Source organism: Rattus norvegicus, chromosome 3 (genome assembly GCF_021556685.1).
Source record: "Rattus norvegicus strain SHRSP/BbbUtx chromosome 3, alternate assembly SHRSP_T2T, whole genome shotgun sequence".
Lineage (NCBI taxonomy): Eukaryota > Metazoa > Chordata > Mammalia > Rodentia > Muridae > Rattus > Rattus norvegicus.
In genome coordinates, this window is record NC_141536.1 from 97,370,558 (window position 1) to 97,389,863 (window position 19,306).

General features: G+C 35.5%; 1 protein-coding gene and 1 pseudogene across 1 annotated transcript; one reads left to right on the forward strand and one right to left on the reverse strand.

Moving 5' to 3' along the window:
- Positions 1–9,766: 9,766 nt before the first annotated feature.
- Or4k37 (olfactory receptor family 4 subfamily K member 37) lies at positions 9,767–10,684 on the forward strand. Its single transcript, NM_001000368.1, is given in 1 exon segment — positions 9,767–10,684. A coding segment is annotated over 1 exon segment (918 nt).
- On the reverse strand, positions 18,133–18,605 carry Or4k38-ps1 (olfactory receptor family 4 subfamily K member 38, pseudogene 1; annotated as a pseudogene).

Here is a 19,306-nt window from a genome sequence, read left to right on the forward strand (position 1 = left end):
TTTCTTTTTTTTCTTTTTTTGTTTTCCTTTTATTTATTTATTTATTTTTTAATTTATTTAATACTTAATAATTATTCTTTGGTTTCCGGGCAAACATCCCCCTCCCCCTCCCCTTCCTTATGGGTGTTCCCCTCCCAACCCTCCCCCCATTGCCGCCCTCCCCCCAACAATCACGTTCACTGGGGGTTCAGTCTCAGCAGGACCAAGGGCTTCCCCTTCCACTGGTGCTCTTACTAGGATATTCTTTACTACCTATGAGGTCAGAGTCCAGGGTCAGTCCATGTATAGTCTTTAGGTAGTGGCTTAGTCCCTGGAAGCTCTGGTTGCTTGGCATTGTTGTACATATGGGGTCTCGAGCCCCTTCAAGCTCTTCCAGTTCTTTCTCTGATTCCTTCAACGGGGGTCCTATTCTCAGTTCAGTGGTTTGCTGCTGGCATTCGTCTCTGTATTTGCTGTATTCTGGCTGTGTCTCTCAGGAGCGATCTACATCCGGCTCCTGTCGGTCTGCACTTCTTTGCTTCATCCATCTTTAGACAGGATAAATTTAGTGTTGAAAGATTTGAGGGTGGTGTCTCTACCACTCTAGCCACAAAAGGTGGCCTCTTCATGTAACATATCTACAATGTAGTGAGTTACAGCTAAAGTCACTCCACTGATTCTCAGTCCCCTCTCTTATCCCATGTCTCTGTTTTCTCCTGGAGATTCCCCCCTACCTCCTCATTCCCATCAGCTGTACATTTCCATTATATTCATGGTTATCTAGACATCTCTCCTGTCTGCCCCATACCTAACTCTTAATTCTCCATTCCCTCCCCATCTTCTCTCCCTCCTAGATCCCTCCCTCAATCTGCCTTTCATGATTACTTTGTTCCCCCTTCTAAGTGAGAATCAAGCTTCCTCACTTGGGCCTTCATTCTTCTTTAGCTTCTTTGAATCTGTGTATTTTATGGCTTATATCCACTTATATGTGAGCTTATACCATGCATGTCCTTAACAGACTGGGTTACCACACTCATGATGATATTCTCAAGTTCCATGTATTTGTCTGCAAAGCTCATCAATGTCTTGGGTTTTTAATAGCTGAATAGTATTTAATAGTATAGATGTACCACATTTTCTTTATCCATTTTTCAATTGAGGGACCTCTATGTTGTCTCAGTTTTGGCTATTGTGAATAAAGCTGCTGGGAACATAGTTGAACAAGTGTCTCTAAGGGATGTAGGAGCATCTTTCAGCCTCGAAGTAGTATAGCTGGGTCTTGAAGGAGAACTATTGCCAGTTTTCTGAGAAAACACCAAATTGATTTCCAAAGTCCTTGTACAAATTTGCACTCCCACCAACAATGGAAGAGTGTTCACCATCCTCCATATCCTAGCTAGTAGGTGCTCTCTCATGAGCTTTTGATCTTATGCATTCTGGTGGATGTAAGATAGGATCTTACAGTTGTTTTAATTTGCATTTCCCTGATGACTAATGATGCTGAATATTTCTTCAAATGCTTCTCAAACACTCGAGATTCCTCAGTAGAGAATTATCTGTTTAGCTCTGTAACCCATATTTTAATTGGGTTATTTTGTTTTCTGGAGTCTCACTTCTTGAGATATATGCATAGATAGATAGATAGATAGATAGATAGATAGATAGATAGATAGATAGATAGATAGATAGATAGAGATAGAGATATATGATATTAGCCCTTTATCAGATTTAAGGTAGTTAGTGATCCTTTCCCAATCTGTGGGCTGCTGATATGTCCTATTGACCATGTCCTTTGTTTTGCAGTTTCATGAGGTACCATTTATCAATTGTTGAACTTAGAGCCTGAGTTCTGTTCAGGAATGTGGCTCCTATACAAATGCATTCAAAACTAGTTCTAACTTTTCTCTTCTTGAGATTTAGTGTACCCAGTTTTATGTTGAAGTTTTTGATCTACTTAGACTTGAGTTTTGTGTAGAGTGATAAATATGAATCTATTTCTATTCTTCTACATGTAGACATCCAGTTAGTCCAGCACCATTTATTGAAGATGCTTTCATTTTTCCATTGTATGGTAATGGCTTCTTTTATCAAAACTCAAATGTTCATAGGAATATAGGGTTATTTCTGGGTCTTCCATTTTATTCTGTTGATCAATGTGCCTGTTTCTTTAACGATATCATGCAGTTTTTATCACTCTTGCTCTGTAGTACAGCTTGAGATCTGAGTCCCAACATTCTTTTAATGTTTTGTATTATTTTATTTAGAAGACTCATATTCTTCAGCCAGATGGCAGAAACTGCTAGAAATCAAAATAAATTCAACCATGAGGGTGGCAGAAGACAGGAGCCTAGCATAGCCATCCTTTGAGAGTCTCTACCAACAGTTGACTGACACAGATACAGATACTTATAGCCAATAGAGGAGTGAAGTTGGGGACCCATATGAAAGGGTTAGGGGAATGACTGAAGGGGATGACAACCGCATAGGAAGACCAACAGTATTAAATAACCCAGACCCCTGGGAACTCCCAGAGAGTAAGAACATACATGGTCTGGTCTGTGGCTCCTAAGACAGATCTAGCAGAAGACTGCCTTGTCTGACCTCAGTGGGAGATAATGTGCATAATTCCATAGAGGCTTGATGCCCCTGGGAAGGGGGTTGCAGAGGGGTAAGGTGTGAGTGGCTGAATGGGTGACAGGGAAGGATGGGGGAGCACACATCTCAGAAGCAATAGGAGGCCAGATAGAGTAAAGAACTCTTGCAGGAGGAACCAGGAAGAGGGGCAACATTTAGGATGTAAATAAATAAAACAATTAAAAATATATATTATAGTCAATAACTTTGTTTTGATAACACAAAGAAAAACTTCATGGATATGCAAAATGTGTTTATCTGATGTTTAGTAATGATTTTGGAAGACCTTAAAACCCACTTAGGTATACAATATTATTAAATGAATAGTTAAGGATTCAATGTTGGCTTACTTTTTATTTTAGCTGAGTATTGAAAGAATAAAAAAATACAGCCAAAAGGTCAGAAGTTTAAAAAAAATGCAACCTCACCCCTAAGAAGCCAAAATACCTCAAATTCCAGACCCTGCCCTCTACCTGTACTAACTGATCATAAAGTTAGATTAAAAGTTAGAGAATAATCTTGAGAAACAGGAAGCTCCTCCCAGGAACTGATGGATCATAAAGTTTAACAATCTTGAGAAACAGGAAGCTCCTCCTTGTGATTTTTCATTAGTATTCTCGACACTTTCCAATGACACCATCCCTGCCCCCTCAGGTTGTGGTTTCTCCCCTTAAATACCCTTTCTCCCAGCCTTTCGGGGTCGAACTCCACTGCCCCTGGGTGGGATACGAGTCTCATCCCCAGTGCACTGGTTCCCGTTAATAAACCTCGTGTGATTACAGCAAGGACGGTCTCACGTGAGTTCTTGGGGGGTCGTGTCATCCTGAGACTTGAGCGTGGGTTTCCCCGCTCCGGGGGTCTTTCAGTATCAAGTATTAACATATTTACATTGATAGCAAACAGGTATCATCAATAATATTAATAAGTCAAACAATTCAACAAACATAAGATTTTAATGTTAATGAATTTTGTTCTTGGTCACATAGTTACTGCTCATCAAGTAGCATGGTTAATTTGCCTATTATTTTATTTTGCATCTGAAAAAAAACTGACTCTTGGCAAAACAATATTTGTGGATGACAGTTCCTATATAAAATCAATAATGAAGAAGATAATGACCACTACTCCCAGTCATATTATAGGTTATTTTATTGTGGATAGTATCCATTTTACCTGGGTGCCATTGGCATAATGATGAGTGAATAATTGTAAAAGAGTAAATCTTGTGAAAAAAATTACAGAAAGTTTAGATCTAGACATTGTGCACACTCTTCTAATTCCTGCACTCCAGAGACAAAGGCATCAAGGTTTGTGGCAAATTCTAAACTAGTTATGCTATAGTTTGCTTTGTCACTCAGTATCTATTTCTACAAATTTCATGTTGTTCATTTTGTATTATTTCATTACATAACCACTACATTCTACAAATTTTAATGGTAATCAATGGATTAAAACTTTGGAATTGATAGTTTCATAACTGACATATCTTTATTATTGTGATTTGATTTCTCATTTTATTCATGGCTTGAAATATATTATAAAATGTTGATGTTTAAGAAAATGTATATATCATATATGTTTATTATTTTCTATATCTTACAGTATCTTATAGACTTTGCATTTTTTTCTGTTATTTTGTTACATATAGTATCCCTCCTTTGTCTTAATGTTGGAAGCAATTGTGTAATTAGCCAATTAATAGCTGAAATTTTGTTACTTTCTTTCAAAATTAAGGTTGACTGCAAATATAGCATGATTCTTCTCACATTCTGAGGAAATAAAATTTCTTTGGTGATAAAAAGAGAGCACACAACTGTAGGTGCCAAAAAGCCAGAGGTAGAAATATATAGGAATAAGACGATGACAAAGAAGATTAAATTCTACAATGATATCAATAAAAATAAAATTTAAAGTGATTCCTGCATAGGATATGGAGAAATTGGATTATCTTGTCTCTAATAATATTTGTAGAAAGAAAAATATGTTTGAAAGAAAGAAATATGTTGATGATAGATTTAACAATCAAAAGTTGGAGCTAAAGGACTGATTGGAATGTGCAGAAACATTAAGGGTCTGAATTATTTGTTTGTTTGTTTGCTTGCAAATGTTTTTCTTTCATTTTTAATATTATTTTATCCTTCACTTTAATCTGATCATGGTTTCTTTGACCTTAACTCCTCCCAGATCTTTTCCACCCTCCGTAACAAACCAATTACAAATTTGTCCTTTAGAAAACAGGCAAAAACACACAAACAAATAAAAATCAAAAAAAGGAAAAGAAATTCCAGTTTAAAAGAAAAAGAAATATAAATATAAAATATAACAAAAATCAGGAACTGTAGTTTATAAAAAAAATAAACAATATCAGTAAGACAAAAATTGCCCAAAGGAATTTGAGACAAGAAATTTACAAACACAACATTAATTCATTTTGTCTTGGCCAACTAAGACTGGACATGAAGCCACACTTAGATTTCCTCTTTATATATACCCAATGAGACTCCTTTGGAATAAAATAAAGTACTTTTTCCTTTGGAACAGACTTACATTGGTGTCAGTTTCTTGGTTAGGGATGTGAGTTCCTACCCACTTACTCCATGCAGCACAAGAACCCCTTGCAGATTAAAAACATGTAGACTCCATATGTGCTGTCACAGTCTCTGTGAGTTCATAGTGTATCAGCTCTATTATGTTTAAAAATCACTGTTTCATTGCTACCATACATCTCTTTGCTTCTTACAATTGTTTTGCCTCATCTCTCACATACATTCCCAAGCCATGAAGAAAGCAGGTTGATGAAGACTTCCAACTTTGAACTTAGCATCCCAATGTCTCAACCTGTCTGTGAATTGTCCTGATGTGTCCCTCTGTGATTGTTTCCATCTACTTTCAGAAGAAACTTCTCTAACGATAGCTGAGCAAGACACTGATCTGTCGGTGTTGCTATAGCAAAGATGAGACAGGCTCTTCTGTAACCAAAGCTGGCCTCCAACTCACTACTTGTCCCAAAATGACCTTAAATTCATGATCTTCCAATGTTGGCACCACCCACCTGGCAGCACACAAAATATTTAGATTTAAAAACAAAAGCAACAATAACCAAAAAGGAAACAACAAAAAAGAAGGCATTATACTAAAAGTATAAGGAAAGTAGAAATAATATAAAATTTGGTTGATGGACCTCTTTAGAAAATTCATAGCATACATTTAATGGGCTGCCCTTTGAGAACATAGTTGGATAATTATGGGTATGAATTACTATATTTTTATCTACAGATACAAGATTAACTCTGACACTTCACCTCTCTTAAATACAGTGTGCCATGTTTAAAATGGATCTAAAAGTAAAGCACTGGTATTTTTGAGACGTTTAAATGAGATAATATGGTAAACATATTGTCTCTTGCAGAAAAATATTTTAGTGTATTATGTATTGACATTAGCAGTGATTATATTTTACTTCTCTATATATACTTCCTTTAAAATGCACTGATAATAAGTCCGTGTCTATAATACTGAGTTAATATTTAAATGTTGTAAATAATATTAATATATGTATCTGACCTGCACTGCAACTTGTGCAAAAGAAAACAAGCAAACAAAATGAACAAATGAACAAATAACCACACACACTAGATAAAGCAGGCAAATGTTCAGTTTGTCAAGTAAAGCATTAATGTGAAATATAACAGAAATTATTGTCACTTGTGTGGGAAAACTCATGGAAGAGAAGGCATGGGAGAAATAAATATGTCCTTGAGCGTCAAAGTGAATAAAACAAAACACAAAAAATCTGCTTCTGGAACACAGCTCGTTTTCTTTCCTCAATATGATGTGTTAATAGTTTTCTGTCTTTACTATTCAAGTATTAACCCTAAAAGGGTCATTTTGTAGGCGAGGAAGGCCTTGAACCTATGAGTCCCCTGCCTCACCATTATGCATAAAGACATGAGCCACTTTACCCTGCTATTTCCCATTTCTTCTTGTGTTACTCATGTTTACACTTCACTTTCTTATATCTCAATCCACTTATCTCTAACTCTCATGTTTTGATCTAAGAACAAAGTGTTGGGATCAAAAGGGATATACCTTACTCTCATGGGGTATGACTTGTCATTTTTGTATCAACAGGTGATTTTGAAGTCACTCCTTTCTTCAAACCAATGAACTAAATAAGTGACTCTGTGATTTCTGATTTTGCATTTCTTGGACTCTCTAGTTCTTGGTCAACAATATTTTTTCTCAGGACCGACTTCTTTAAATTGCAGTTAGAACCAATGAAAAAAGAAGAATATAATGCTAATATTGAAGTGGACTGTATGATGTTATAAGAAGAAACACACATATATACATATGTATAAATATACATAGAGAAATATTGTATACTCTCAGTTATATACAGACTTTTAAAAATTTGGATAAACGGAACATAATAGAAATATAATTATCAGTAGAAAACTGCACGAAAAATTTGGTTGGGGCCTCTAAACTTCAGGACTATGTAGTTAATCTGGAGAATTACTGTACAAAAATGAGGATAATTAATAAAGTAGTGCTGCATAGTGAAAAGATTAGATAAGATATGAGATGCTTTTAATGCGCATTCAGTGTCTATGTAAAGTAGTAGAATTCAATTTCACTAGTTTTATGTAAATCAGAACAAAACGGTGATCTAGTAGTCTCCATAAAATGAATTTTAAAAGAAATATAAACTGTAGAAATTATATTAAAACTATTTGTGTGAGCTATAGGCATGCTATGGACTGATCATTAAGTTTAAAAAAGATAATCAGGAAGAAAAAAATGGTGCTGATGCTATTTCCAGCTGTTGAGATCATTGTTCAAAAGTATGTGTGAACAAGATTCTCTCTCTTAATATTCCAGTGTGTGTGTGTGTGTGTGTGTGTGTGTGTGTGTGTGTGTGTGAACGGGAATTGACTTAGATCAGCAGGCTTGGCAGCTAGTGACTTTACGTGCTATAGCAATTCACTGGTCCATAGGAATCACATTAGAACATGTATGTTTTCAAAACATGCAAAATACTAATGCAAAATTACTAAATATTATAAAAGTGAAAGGGATTTACTTTGTTTATTACTAACTTCTTGAATAAAAGTTGGAAGCTAGGGATCCCCAAGGACTATGAAAGCAAATGCCTTTCCAACTGCTCGATCCTGTTTAATATGAGAATGGGAACCTTTCCAAGACAGATATAACTGTTGTCAGTGTATATAAGCCACTCTTAGGTGAAACACTTGTCAAAACTGGTCACAGCAGAAGTGACAATGAAATAGCTTCAGGTTCAAGGAAGAATCAGAGGAAACATGAGTCAAAAGGAAGGAACTGTTTACGAGCTGATTCCTGTAATGTGAGTACATCATAAAATGCCTGTTGTATTTCATTGCAGCTACTCATTTAAAGTCCATTCATTTGTTTTAGTATCACAATTGTTTAGCCTCTTTAATGGTTTTACAGTGGGTCATGTATTGGTAATTGTTGTGCTTGAAAAGATATTATACAAGTTTTCCAAAAAAAATCCTTGAGATTTTTTGACACTTAAAGCAATTTTACATGCTCAAGTCTAATGATTTCTTACTGTACTCTTACAAGTCCCAAGTTTCTCAGCTTGGAGAAGTATTGTCCTCAGGACACTAAACTTACTTTAATGTTATCTGATTATCTTTGTATTATTGGATTCTGTATTTTCTCAAAATATAGGCAATATACTCTGAGCAAAGTACGTAATAAAAATTAGAGGGTGATGAAAGTAGATTGTTTAGAATAGTCATAGTTCACTACTAACTCACAAAAATCAATGAACGCTGTGAGGAAAATGACACAGACATTTAAGAGTTAAGTACACTGAATTTTGAACACAATGAAATTATAAAAAACTCATCAGGAAACTCTGTATTTGTGTTTCATCTTTAAAGAGTAAAGTACCCATTTGTGAAAATATCATTAATTTTCTTTTACTTCGCAAAGTCAAGCTCCTTATCACTTATCTACTAGTGTGGAAGTAATATTGGAGGCTTTAGAGACAGCTGTGTGTTTGCATTCCATCTCAACTACTTTATTGAAGTGATTTGCACAAGAAAGTGAACAAAAAATTTTCAATAAAATATGTTTTTAAAAGTACTTACAAGAGAAATTATACAATATCTGCTAATAGATTGATGTTTTAATCTTCTGATTTCAATTCTAAAAATAATAACTAAAAAGTTCAGGAATAAAAATGAGGAATAAATAAATGGAGAAAGTCAAAGAAGGAAGAAAGGAGAAACAAAAGAAAGAAAAGATTGAGACGCTTTTGAAATTATTGTTGAAACTAGTACATGAAATCTAACCATTTAGTATTGAAAGTCAGACAGTATAAGATAAAAAGTAATATCCCCCAGCCCAAGAAATATATGTTGTTCAAAGATATGCTTCCCTGTATAAGTACAAAGTTCAAGAAAAGATAATGCTGACAGTGTGTCTTCAGAACGTGGGTTCTCAATTTATTTGACCAACACATTTTCTCAACTCATTAGAGGAAACTCAGTTTGTATTTTGTATTGATATGCAGCCCAAAGTATATCTACAACTGGAATTTTAAGTTAATGTTTGAAATGTGACAATAAATTTTCATACTGAAAATATGATGGCCCAGAGGTTTAACTATGTCTCACATGTTCACTGAAGAAAAATATCTCTGATTCCATGTATATTCCATAAGGTAGATTTAAGACCAAGAAAGTATAAGAATATTTTCTACTAATATTTTCAACAGCATACTAATTTTGAAACTATGCTTATTGTCTTTCAGATGTGTGAAACTGTTGAGCCATCATTCTATATTAAGGAACTTTCCCAGCACAATATACAAATATATACAATATACAAACACACAGAAAAAGAGATGCTTTAAACTTCAGTTGGTTAAGTTGCTAAGATTTCAATTTGCATTATTTCTGTTTCCTTGACTCTTAGCAAAAAAGTTAGTGCTTTTTTTCCAGGACACTTGCTTCAATTCTCTCTCTCTCTCTCTCTCTCTCTCTCTCTCTCTCTCTCTCTCTCTCTCTCTCTCTCTCTCTCTCTCTCTCATCTGTCTGTTGCTTTCTCCCTGTCTCTAGTCTGTCTCTTTCTGCAGGTCCATAGTGTTATTTACTAAATGGAAGACTCTAACCATACTGGGGTTTCTCAGTTTATTTTTCAGGGACTTTGTACCACAAGGGAACTTGAGATCTTCCTCTTACTACCGTTTTCCACCCTCTACCTGATGACAATAGTAGGCAACCTCTTTGTAGTGATATTGATAATCATTGATCATCATCTCCATTCTCCCATGTACTTTCTGTTAGCTAATCTCTCATTTGTAGATTTCTGCCTTTCTTCAGTAAATACACCCAAACTGGCCATAGATCTACTAAAAGAAAATAAAACCATTTCCTTTGGGGGCTGTATGAGTCAGATCCTCTGTGTACATTTCTTTGGAGGAAGTGAGATGGTACTTCTTGTAACAATGGCCTATGACCGATGTGTGGCCATCTGCAGACCACTCCATTACAGCACCATCATGGACAGACAGAAGTGCATCTGGCTCGTTGTGATATCATGGATTATTGGATTTGTGCATGCCATTAGTCAGATTCTCTTGATTTTGGATCTACCTTTCTGTGGACCTAGAGTGATAGACAGCTTTTTCTGTGATATTCCTTTGGTGATGAAATTAGCCTGCGTGAATACTGATACTCTGGAAATCCTAATAAATGCTGACAGTGGCATTTTAGCAACAACTTGTTTCATTCTCTTGCTCATATCCTATACATATATTCTATTAACTGTTAAACTTCATTCTAAAGATGGCTCATCAAAGGCACTATCCACATGTACATCCCATATCATAGTGGTTGTGCTATTCTTTGGGCCCATCATTTTTATCTATCTTTGGCCAGTCAACATCACTTGGGTAGACAAGTTTCTAGGTGTGTTTTACACAGTCATTACACCTTTCCTGAATCCAGCCATCTATACACTAAGAAATAAAGATATTAAGAATGCCATAGGGAAGCTAATAAATCACATGTGAATTTAGAATAATATTTTAGACTTTTCATGTAAGCAGAAATTTTGTTTTTCCACACCCCTTTAGCCACACATTGACTTGAAATTGAATCAAATAATTTCATCTCTTTAAGCTATCTGTAACTATTAATGTAGGGTTATGAAAAAGTTATTATGAAAGTATATCTAAAAGCTAATACCAATAGTTTCACCAGTTATAAAAAGTAATATTTCAACATAAAAAACATTTTTGTGTTTGAAGATTAGATGATAATAATGATATAAATGTGATATAATCATTAAGTTAGTATTACTCATTAGATTATTAATTGCTAGATTATTATTAACAGTATGTTATTTGAAATACTTATTCAATATTACTTTTTAAAACATATATATCTTTATGTGCCAATAAATTAAAAAGAAACTTGCAAAGCCTGGATCCACTTAGAAATTAAAATGATAAATAAATCATAATGCTCATAGTTTCATCTCTACACAATGCCAGTTTTTCTTTTATTGGATATTTTCCTTATTTACATTTCAAATATTATCCCCTTTTCTGGTTTCCCCTAAAGAAACCCTGTATCTCATCCCCATCCCCTTGCTTCTATGAGTGTGCTTCCCCACCTACCCACCCACTCCTGCCTGCCTCCCCACCCTTCCCCTACACTAGGACATCGAGTCTTCACAGGACCAAGAACCTCTCCTTCCATCAATGCCTGACAAGACCATCCTCTGCTATTTATGCGTCTGGAGACATGGGAGGCTCCATGTGTATTCTTCTGTTGGTGTTTTAGTCTCTGGAAGCTCTGGGTTGGGGGTCTGGTTGGCTGTTATTGTTATTCTTTCTATGGGATTGCAAACCCCTTCAGCTCCTTCAGTCTTTTCTCTAACTCCTCCATTGAGGACCCTGTTCTGAGTCTAATGCTTAGCAGTGAGCATCTGCCTCTATATTTGTCAGGCTCTGGCAGAACCTCTCAGAACACAGCTATATCAGGCTTCGGTCAGCATCCAAATAGTGTCTGGGTTTGGTGACTGTATGTGAAATGGATCCCCAGGTGGGCCATTCTCTGGAAGGCCTTTCCTTCACTCTGCTCCACATTTTGTCTCTGTGTTTCCTCCTGTGATGATTTTGTTCCCCCTTCTAAGAAGGTGTAAAGCGTCCACATGTTTCCCTTTCCCTTTTACTGAAAAAAAAAGCATTCATAATATCTGACTCTACTTCCATCAGTTTATTTGTATGGTTATTATCTTACTTTATATGATGAAATAACATAACTATAAAGGCCAACTAGGTAAACATTATATGATCTTGAAAACATAATATAATACTGTTTTATATTTCAGGATCATATAATGTTTATTTACCATCATTCATGCTATCTACCATTTGATAATGTATATCATTTGAGGGATAAAATTAAATGTATACATGTTTATAATTGTCTGAAATGTAGTTTGTACCAAAATAGAAATGTAATTTATAATTTATTAGATATCTGTCCTAATATCTATAGGGTAATGGTTATAGTCAATCTCTATGTAAATTCTAATAAGTTAAATAGGATGCTGCAAATTATTTAATAAAACATTCAAATATCTGTGGCATGTTTTTTAGAAATCAATTGAGTAAAGGTAAGGATAGCTCTTGACTGGTGCATCTTGATGGTTATATATGGTAGAGGTTTGTGGTGTCTTATTTAGAAAAATGTTACTCAACTGTGCTGATAGATTTTACTCTTAACCATTTTGAATCACCATATCTTTTTTGACACAATCTGCAAACTTTATGACATCTGATTATTATCTTTACCCTCTCTTTTCCCTTGCACTCCTGTTGCTCTCTCCCTATACACAGGACATTTCTTTCTGCACTTATGTTTTTTTTTCTTTGTTTTCCTCTACTTATTTACCCTAGTGAGTGACAACAGTGTTCTCTGTGCCCTTTGGAATGGTGAGCTTGTGAGTGGGTCACAATCAAAACAATGTCTGGCCTTGCCCCAAATCGTCAGATACTCATACTTCAGCAACAAGGTTTAGGACTACATAGTCTACTCATTGATCTACAATTGACTACTGACTATTATCTGTGTGGACCCCATAGTAGGCAGCTTTGAAATCATAAATGGATTGGTAAAATGCCAACAAAATAGCATTCCTCAGCTCTTCTCACTCTTTTTAAGCTTTATATTCTTTCTGCCCCCTTCACCATGGCTCAAATCACCATTATAAGAGATGTGAGACCTGCATACTACATATTTTTGTCTGTATACAGGAATACAACAGCAACAGAACACCTTGAGAACTTCTTACTGAACATTTAATTGGACTGTAGAATGTACTCTTATTATTCACATGATTTCTTTTTTTCTGATGAAGTTATTTATTCACTTTACAGCCTGATCACAGCCCCACTCCTTCTTCTCTTTCCAGTCCCACCCTCATGGCTCCTCTTCCATCCTCTTTCCCTCTGAGGGGAAGCTCCCCACCCCTCAGTAGGTAATAACCAGTCCTGGTTCATGAAGTTGCAGCAGGACTAAGAATATCCTCTCCCACTGAAGCCAGACAAGGCAAGCACAAGTTTGAGAAAGACATACTAAGGCAGACAACAGAGTCAGAGACACCCCTTGCTTTAATTGTTATGCCAATTTATTCTTACCAATATAAGTTGCTGTATTTAATAATAGTATTTCCCATTAAAATAAGATATATTCGAGTCAATGCATAGTAATGCTTAGTATATAATAAAGAAATTTTCCATATTCAAAACAGTATAAAGTTCTGGCATAAATACTAAATAATTTTATCAATCATAAAAACAGTTCTTGTATAAGAAAGAGTCCTAGAGCTTTATAGATTGAAACCAATAATTGAATTATAATGAGATAGCCATGGTATAGACATTGCTTTAAAAATTATGGTATAATATTTTTTGGAAAGGAATGAGCAAGAAGTATCAAAATACTACACCTATTACTTTGAAATATTACTTAAATATTATAAATAAATATTATGAATGTTACATATAAACTTTATTGAAAATTATTTAAGTAGGTGAGCTGAAGAACAAATATAAAGATAAAAAAGTACATTATGAAGAACAGAAACACAGATCATGGTGAGGATGATGTGATCTAGTGCTAGAAGACTGGAGAATGGTGGGCTTTTTACTTATGCAGAAATAGATTCTATTCTCAATATCTTTGAGGAGTGAGGAACACAGGGCATTTTCCTTTTTTTTTTCCAATTTTTCGCTGTGCTCATTTTTTTTCTAATTTTTCACTGTCTTCATTTTACTTTTTTTTCCAATTTTTCACTGTGTTCAGGTCCATGATCTGACCAAGAATGATAGTGCAGACTCAAATTGTTTGCAGTGTTTCATTCTGGGAATGGGGGCTGGAAATTGTTACTGACACATTGCCCTTGCCTCAAACCAGGTGGCAGGCAGCTTTTGATGGTGGGAGAGTTTCAGATTGACTGTCAGATGCCTGAGGTTTTTTCCAGTACTGACTTGTCTGGACTTGCCCAGTTTGGGAAATCTCAATCTAGGCCTAGTCTCCTATTCTGCCAGGTTGAAACCTGTCATAGAGTCAGCCTGTCTCAGTCTTCTCAACTCAACATGAAAACTAAGGGCCTACAGGTTCAAATGGTTCTGATATAAAGGAATATAACATATTGATAAGACTGGAAATAGCATTTAATATCTATTTTATTGTTAGCTTTCTGTAGACCTTAAGTCTGCTATGAATATTCAATCTGCAATGAATATTGCTTTTCTAAGAATCAGTAATTAGCAGGTTCAAGATAGAATAATTGGTAAATTAACTGTTCCACTTGATGAACAGTATATGACTATGATGACATTTTCTTAACTTTGAAGTCTGATGTTCATTGAATTTTTGACTTATTAAAATCACTGATAATACTAATTAGATTCTATCTTAAAAAATAAGAAAATGTAAGAATCACTTATCACACTTGGCCAAAATATAAAACACTACTATGATATACCATTTATTACTCATTTTTATTTTATACTTAAGTGGTTTGTCACAGTCTTCCAAAACTCATTTTGGCCTCTTTTATGGTTTGCTTTGAGTTCTGACTGCTTACTTTCTTGCATTTGGACATGAGTATTTTATAACACAAGATAAAATTTATGACCCATAGAAGGTCAATTTCGTTCCCATCTGATTTAAATTTAGCAGTTCTGATTTCTGCATATAAAATATTTAAAGTGTGCCTGTATACCTCATACATGGTATGTGATGTGTTTACAAAAAAAGAGAGAGAGAGAGGGAGAAAGAAGGGGTATGTTCTATGGAGGTGTAGTCAGGTATTGAAGGAAAGGGGGATGCCTCGGCTGGCCCATGCTGAGAGACCAGCCACAGGATAGTGCAGAACAGAGTTTTGTCAGGGAATGGGGAGGGGAGTTAAGAGAGTAATAGAGACAGAGAAAGGCAGAGAAAGAGAGAGAGAGTAGAGAAGTAGAGGCATAGAGACTGGTCATGAGTATGTGGAGAGGTGGGGGCAGGGGAGAAGTAATGGGGAGAGTGTGGGGAGGAAAGGAAGAGCAAAAGCAAGAAAGAACAAGAGAGTGAGGAGGGGGGCAAACAGCCCCTTTTATACTGTTAGCCATACCTGGCTATTGCCAGGTAACAACGAGGCAGAGCTTAGACAGAATGCTAACAGTATGCTTAGATAAAACATTTTAGTCTAGTTTTCTTAGTTACTATTCTTTTGCCATGATAAAACACCCAAGACCAGGTAATGTATAAAATAAAATATTTAACTGGGGGGCCTATAGTTCCAAGGGGTTAGAATCCATGACCATCATGGCAGGAAGCATTCTAGCACACAAGTGGGCATAGCACATGCACAGTAACTGAGAGCTTGGAACTCATCCATAAGTATGAGGTGGGGTTGGGGGGAGGAAAAGAAAGAGAAAGAAAGAGAGAGATGGAGAGAGAGGGAGAGGGAGGCAGAGCGGGGAGGGAGAGGGGGGAGGGGAGGAGATGAAGAGGGAGAAGAGGGAGAGGGAGAAGAGGGAGAAGAGGGAAAAGGAAGGAGAAAGGGAGAGAGGGGGAGACGAAGAGAGGGGGAAGGAGGGAGGGGGAGGGAGAGGAGAGGGAGAAGGAGAGGGAGAGGGAGAAGGAGAAGGAGAGCAGGGAAGAGGATGAATTAACTAGGAATGACATGGGTCTTAGAAAGCTCAAAGGCTACCCCTAATCACGTACCTCCTTGAACTCCCAATTCTTTTGAATGGTTCCACTAACTACAAACCAAATGTTAAAAATAGATGAGAGTATGGTTAACGTTTTCATTAAAGCACCATATTCCAAGAGCTGGATGCAATAGACTCTGGCAATATCATAATGCAAATGACACAGTCCAAATACAGTCTACAGTCTTTTAGAGCTTCAATGCAGTTCAAAATTCTAAAGTCTTTCAGAGACACAAAAAAGAATCTCTTAATTTTCACAGCTTACAAAATCATCAATGTGTGGAAGTTGTATTTTTCCTACTACTATGAGTGTTTGGGGATTTACATCAGATCCTTTAGCTTAGCAGCAAGATCCTTTATCTCTGGCCTCTGTTTTGTTTCTTATTGAAAAGCACATTGCTTGGATGAAATTTCACTGAATTGCTAAAATTTAATTAAACTTGCATATTTAGAAATCATATGAGTAACAGAGACAGTTTCACAGTTTAATGATATAGTTTAGTAAGAAAACGTCAAGGTCTTCTGTTGTTAAAATATGCATGTAAACAGGTGAGAATAGTAGTGTGTAGGTTTCATATCACTTGTAAAATAATGGTCATTTGAGCCATGATGAAGGGGGCAGAAGGAATTTAAGAGCTTAGAAATAGTGAGAGAAGAGCTGTGAAATGCTATTTTGTTGGCATTGCACCAATTCATTCATGATTTCAGGGTTATGGGACCCATGCAGATAATAGTCAGTAGTCAATTGTAGATCATTGAGTAGGCTATGTAGTCCTAGAGCTCCTTGTTGAACTGTGAGTACATGATTGGGGGCTTTTTCTTTCTTTCTTTCTTTCTTCCTTTCTTTCTTTCTTTCTTTCTTTTTTTTTTGGTTGTGATTTTCTAACAAGTTCACAATTCCACAAGGATAGTTACAAACCAATGGTCACAAAGAATGCTATTGTTAAATTCAGTAGTAAATAAGTAAATGGAAAACACATAAAGATAGAAAGGAACTGCTATATATAAGGAGTGAGCAATAGGAGTTGGAGGAAAAAAGTGCCAGGGATAGTAATCAGATGGCATTAGGTTTGCAGATATTGTTGAAGACACCACTAATAAAAGAAATATGGTAACTTAAAATTGTTAAGGATTAAATCTATCAGCATAGTTGAACAAAAATATTCTGAACAAGATGCCAAGCCTCCTGAAGAAAAGACCATCCAGAGACTAACCCCACCTAGGAAGAGGGGGGAATGGGAATGGGATAGGGTGTTTATATAGAGGGGTAACTGGGAAACGGGATAACATTTGAAATGTAAATAAATAGAAAAATCCAATAAACTCATTTCTATCAAAAGAAAAAGTTGCCAAGCCTCTCCCATCAAGGTACATGGCCAGACATGAGCCATAATCACTTGTAATTTCTGAAAGACATGATGAAGCCATTCAATGGTTTTACTAGATTATTTTTATAGCCTACTTAACTAATTTAAATGAACTTACAGATTTATTATAGCTATTATGTCACAAATATTAGGACAGATATTCAAGAAATCATGGTTTAGGTCTGGGTATAAACTATATATATATATAAACAAACAGCTTTTTCTCACAAATGACATACATTATCAAACAATTGCTAGCAGAAACATTATATATACAGATATAGATATAATTTTCAAAAGCATATAATATTTACTTAACAAACCTTGACAGCTATGTGATTTCATTACATAAAGTGAAATAATGATCATGCAAATAAATTCATGGAAGTACAGTCAAATATTAATGAACACTTTGTTCTTTCTGTAAAAATAAATGGAAATTCAAAATTCATATGACTAAACAAATCTTAAAAACTGATATATATTGTTTAGAGATGAGACTACCAGAATTATGATTTCATTTATTCAAAATTTTTATTTCTAGTAGAATACAGACTTTGCGAGTTTATTATTTTCTCTAGCAAATTAGAATTTGGATTAGCACATAATGTTTTATATATGTGTGTAAGCTTGATTAACTAACACAAATAAAACTCTATTAATGTATTATGCTGATTATTAATCTACTAATTAATAATAGTCTAGTGATTGCACTGGTAATATTTAGTAAAATGTGGTGACTATCATATTAATATCAATTTTATCATCTAATCTTTAGACACAAAGAGTATCACTCTTTTTAACTGGTAAAACTCTAAAGATATAGACTCTTTAATATACTTTCAAATAATTATTTCATAACCATATACTAATACGTACCAACTATAGCTTCAATAAATAAAAATATGTGATTCAATTTCAAGTCAATACGTGGCTAAAGGTGTGTGGAGAAAGAACATTTCTGATTACATGAGAACTCTAGAAATTTTTCTGAATCAACATGTGATTTATTCGCTTCTTTACAGCATTCTTAATATCTTTATTTCTCAGTGTGTAGATGGCTGGATTCAGGAGAGGTGTGATGACTGAGTAAAATAAAGTTAGAAACTTATTCACCCAAGTGATGTAAACCGGCCAAAGGTAGATAAAAATGATAGGCACAAAGTACAGCAGAACCACGATGATATGGGATGTACATGTGGATAGTGCCTTTGATGAGCCATCTTTAGAGTGAAATTTAACACTTAATAGAATATAAGTATAAGATATGAGCAAGAGAATGAAACAAATTATTCCTAAAACACCACTCTCAGCATTTATTAGGATTTCCAGATTATCAGTATTCACGCAGGCTAATTTCATCACCAAAGGAATATCACAGAAAAAACTGTCTATTACTCTAGGTCCACAGAAAGGTAGATCCAAAATCAAGAGTATCTGATTAATGGCATGCACAAATCCAATAATCCATGATATCACAATGAGCCAGATGCACTTCTGTCTGTCCATGATGGTGCTGTAATGGAGTGGTCTGCAGATGGCCACACATCGGTCATAGGCCATTGTTACAAGAAGTACCATCTCACTTCCTGCAAATAAATGTACACAGGCAATCTGGCTCATGCAGCCTTCAAAGGAAATAGTTTTATTTTCTTTTAGTAGATCTATGGTCATTTTGGGTGTATTTACTGAAGTAAGGCAGAAGTCAATAAAGGAGAGATTAGCTAACAGATAGTACATGGGAGAATGGAGATGATGATCAGTGATGATCAATACTACTACAGAGAGGTTGCCTACCACAGTCATCAGGTAGAGAGTGGAAAATGGTATTAAGAGAAAGATCTCAAGTTCCCTTGAGGTACAAAGTCCCTGAAAAATAAACTGAGAAACCACAGTATGGTTAGAGTCTTCCATTTAGTAAATAACACTAAGGGCTGACAGAAAGAAACAGATGAGATAGACAGAGACAGAGACAGATGAGAGAGAGAGAGACAGGTGAGAGAGAGAGAGAGAGAGAGAGAGAGAGAGAGAGAGAGAGAGAGAGAGAGAGAGT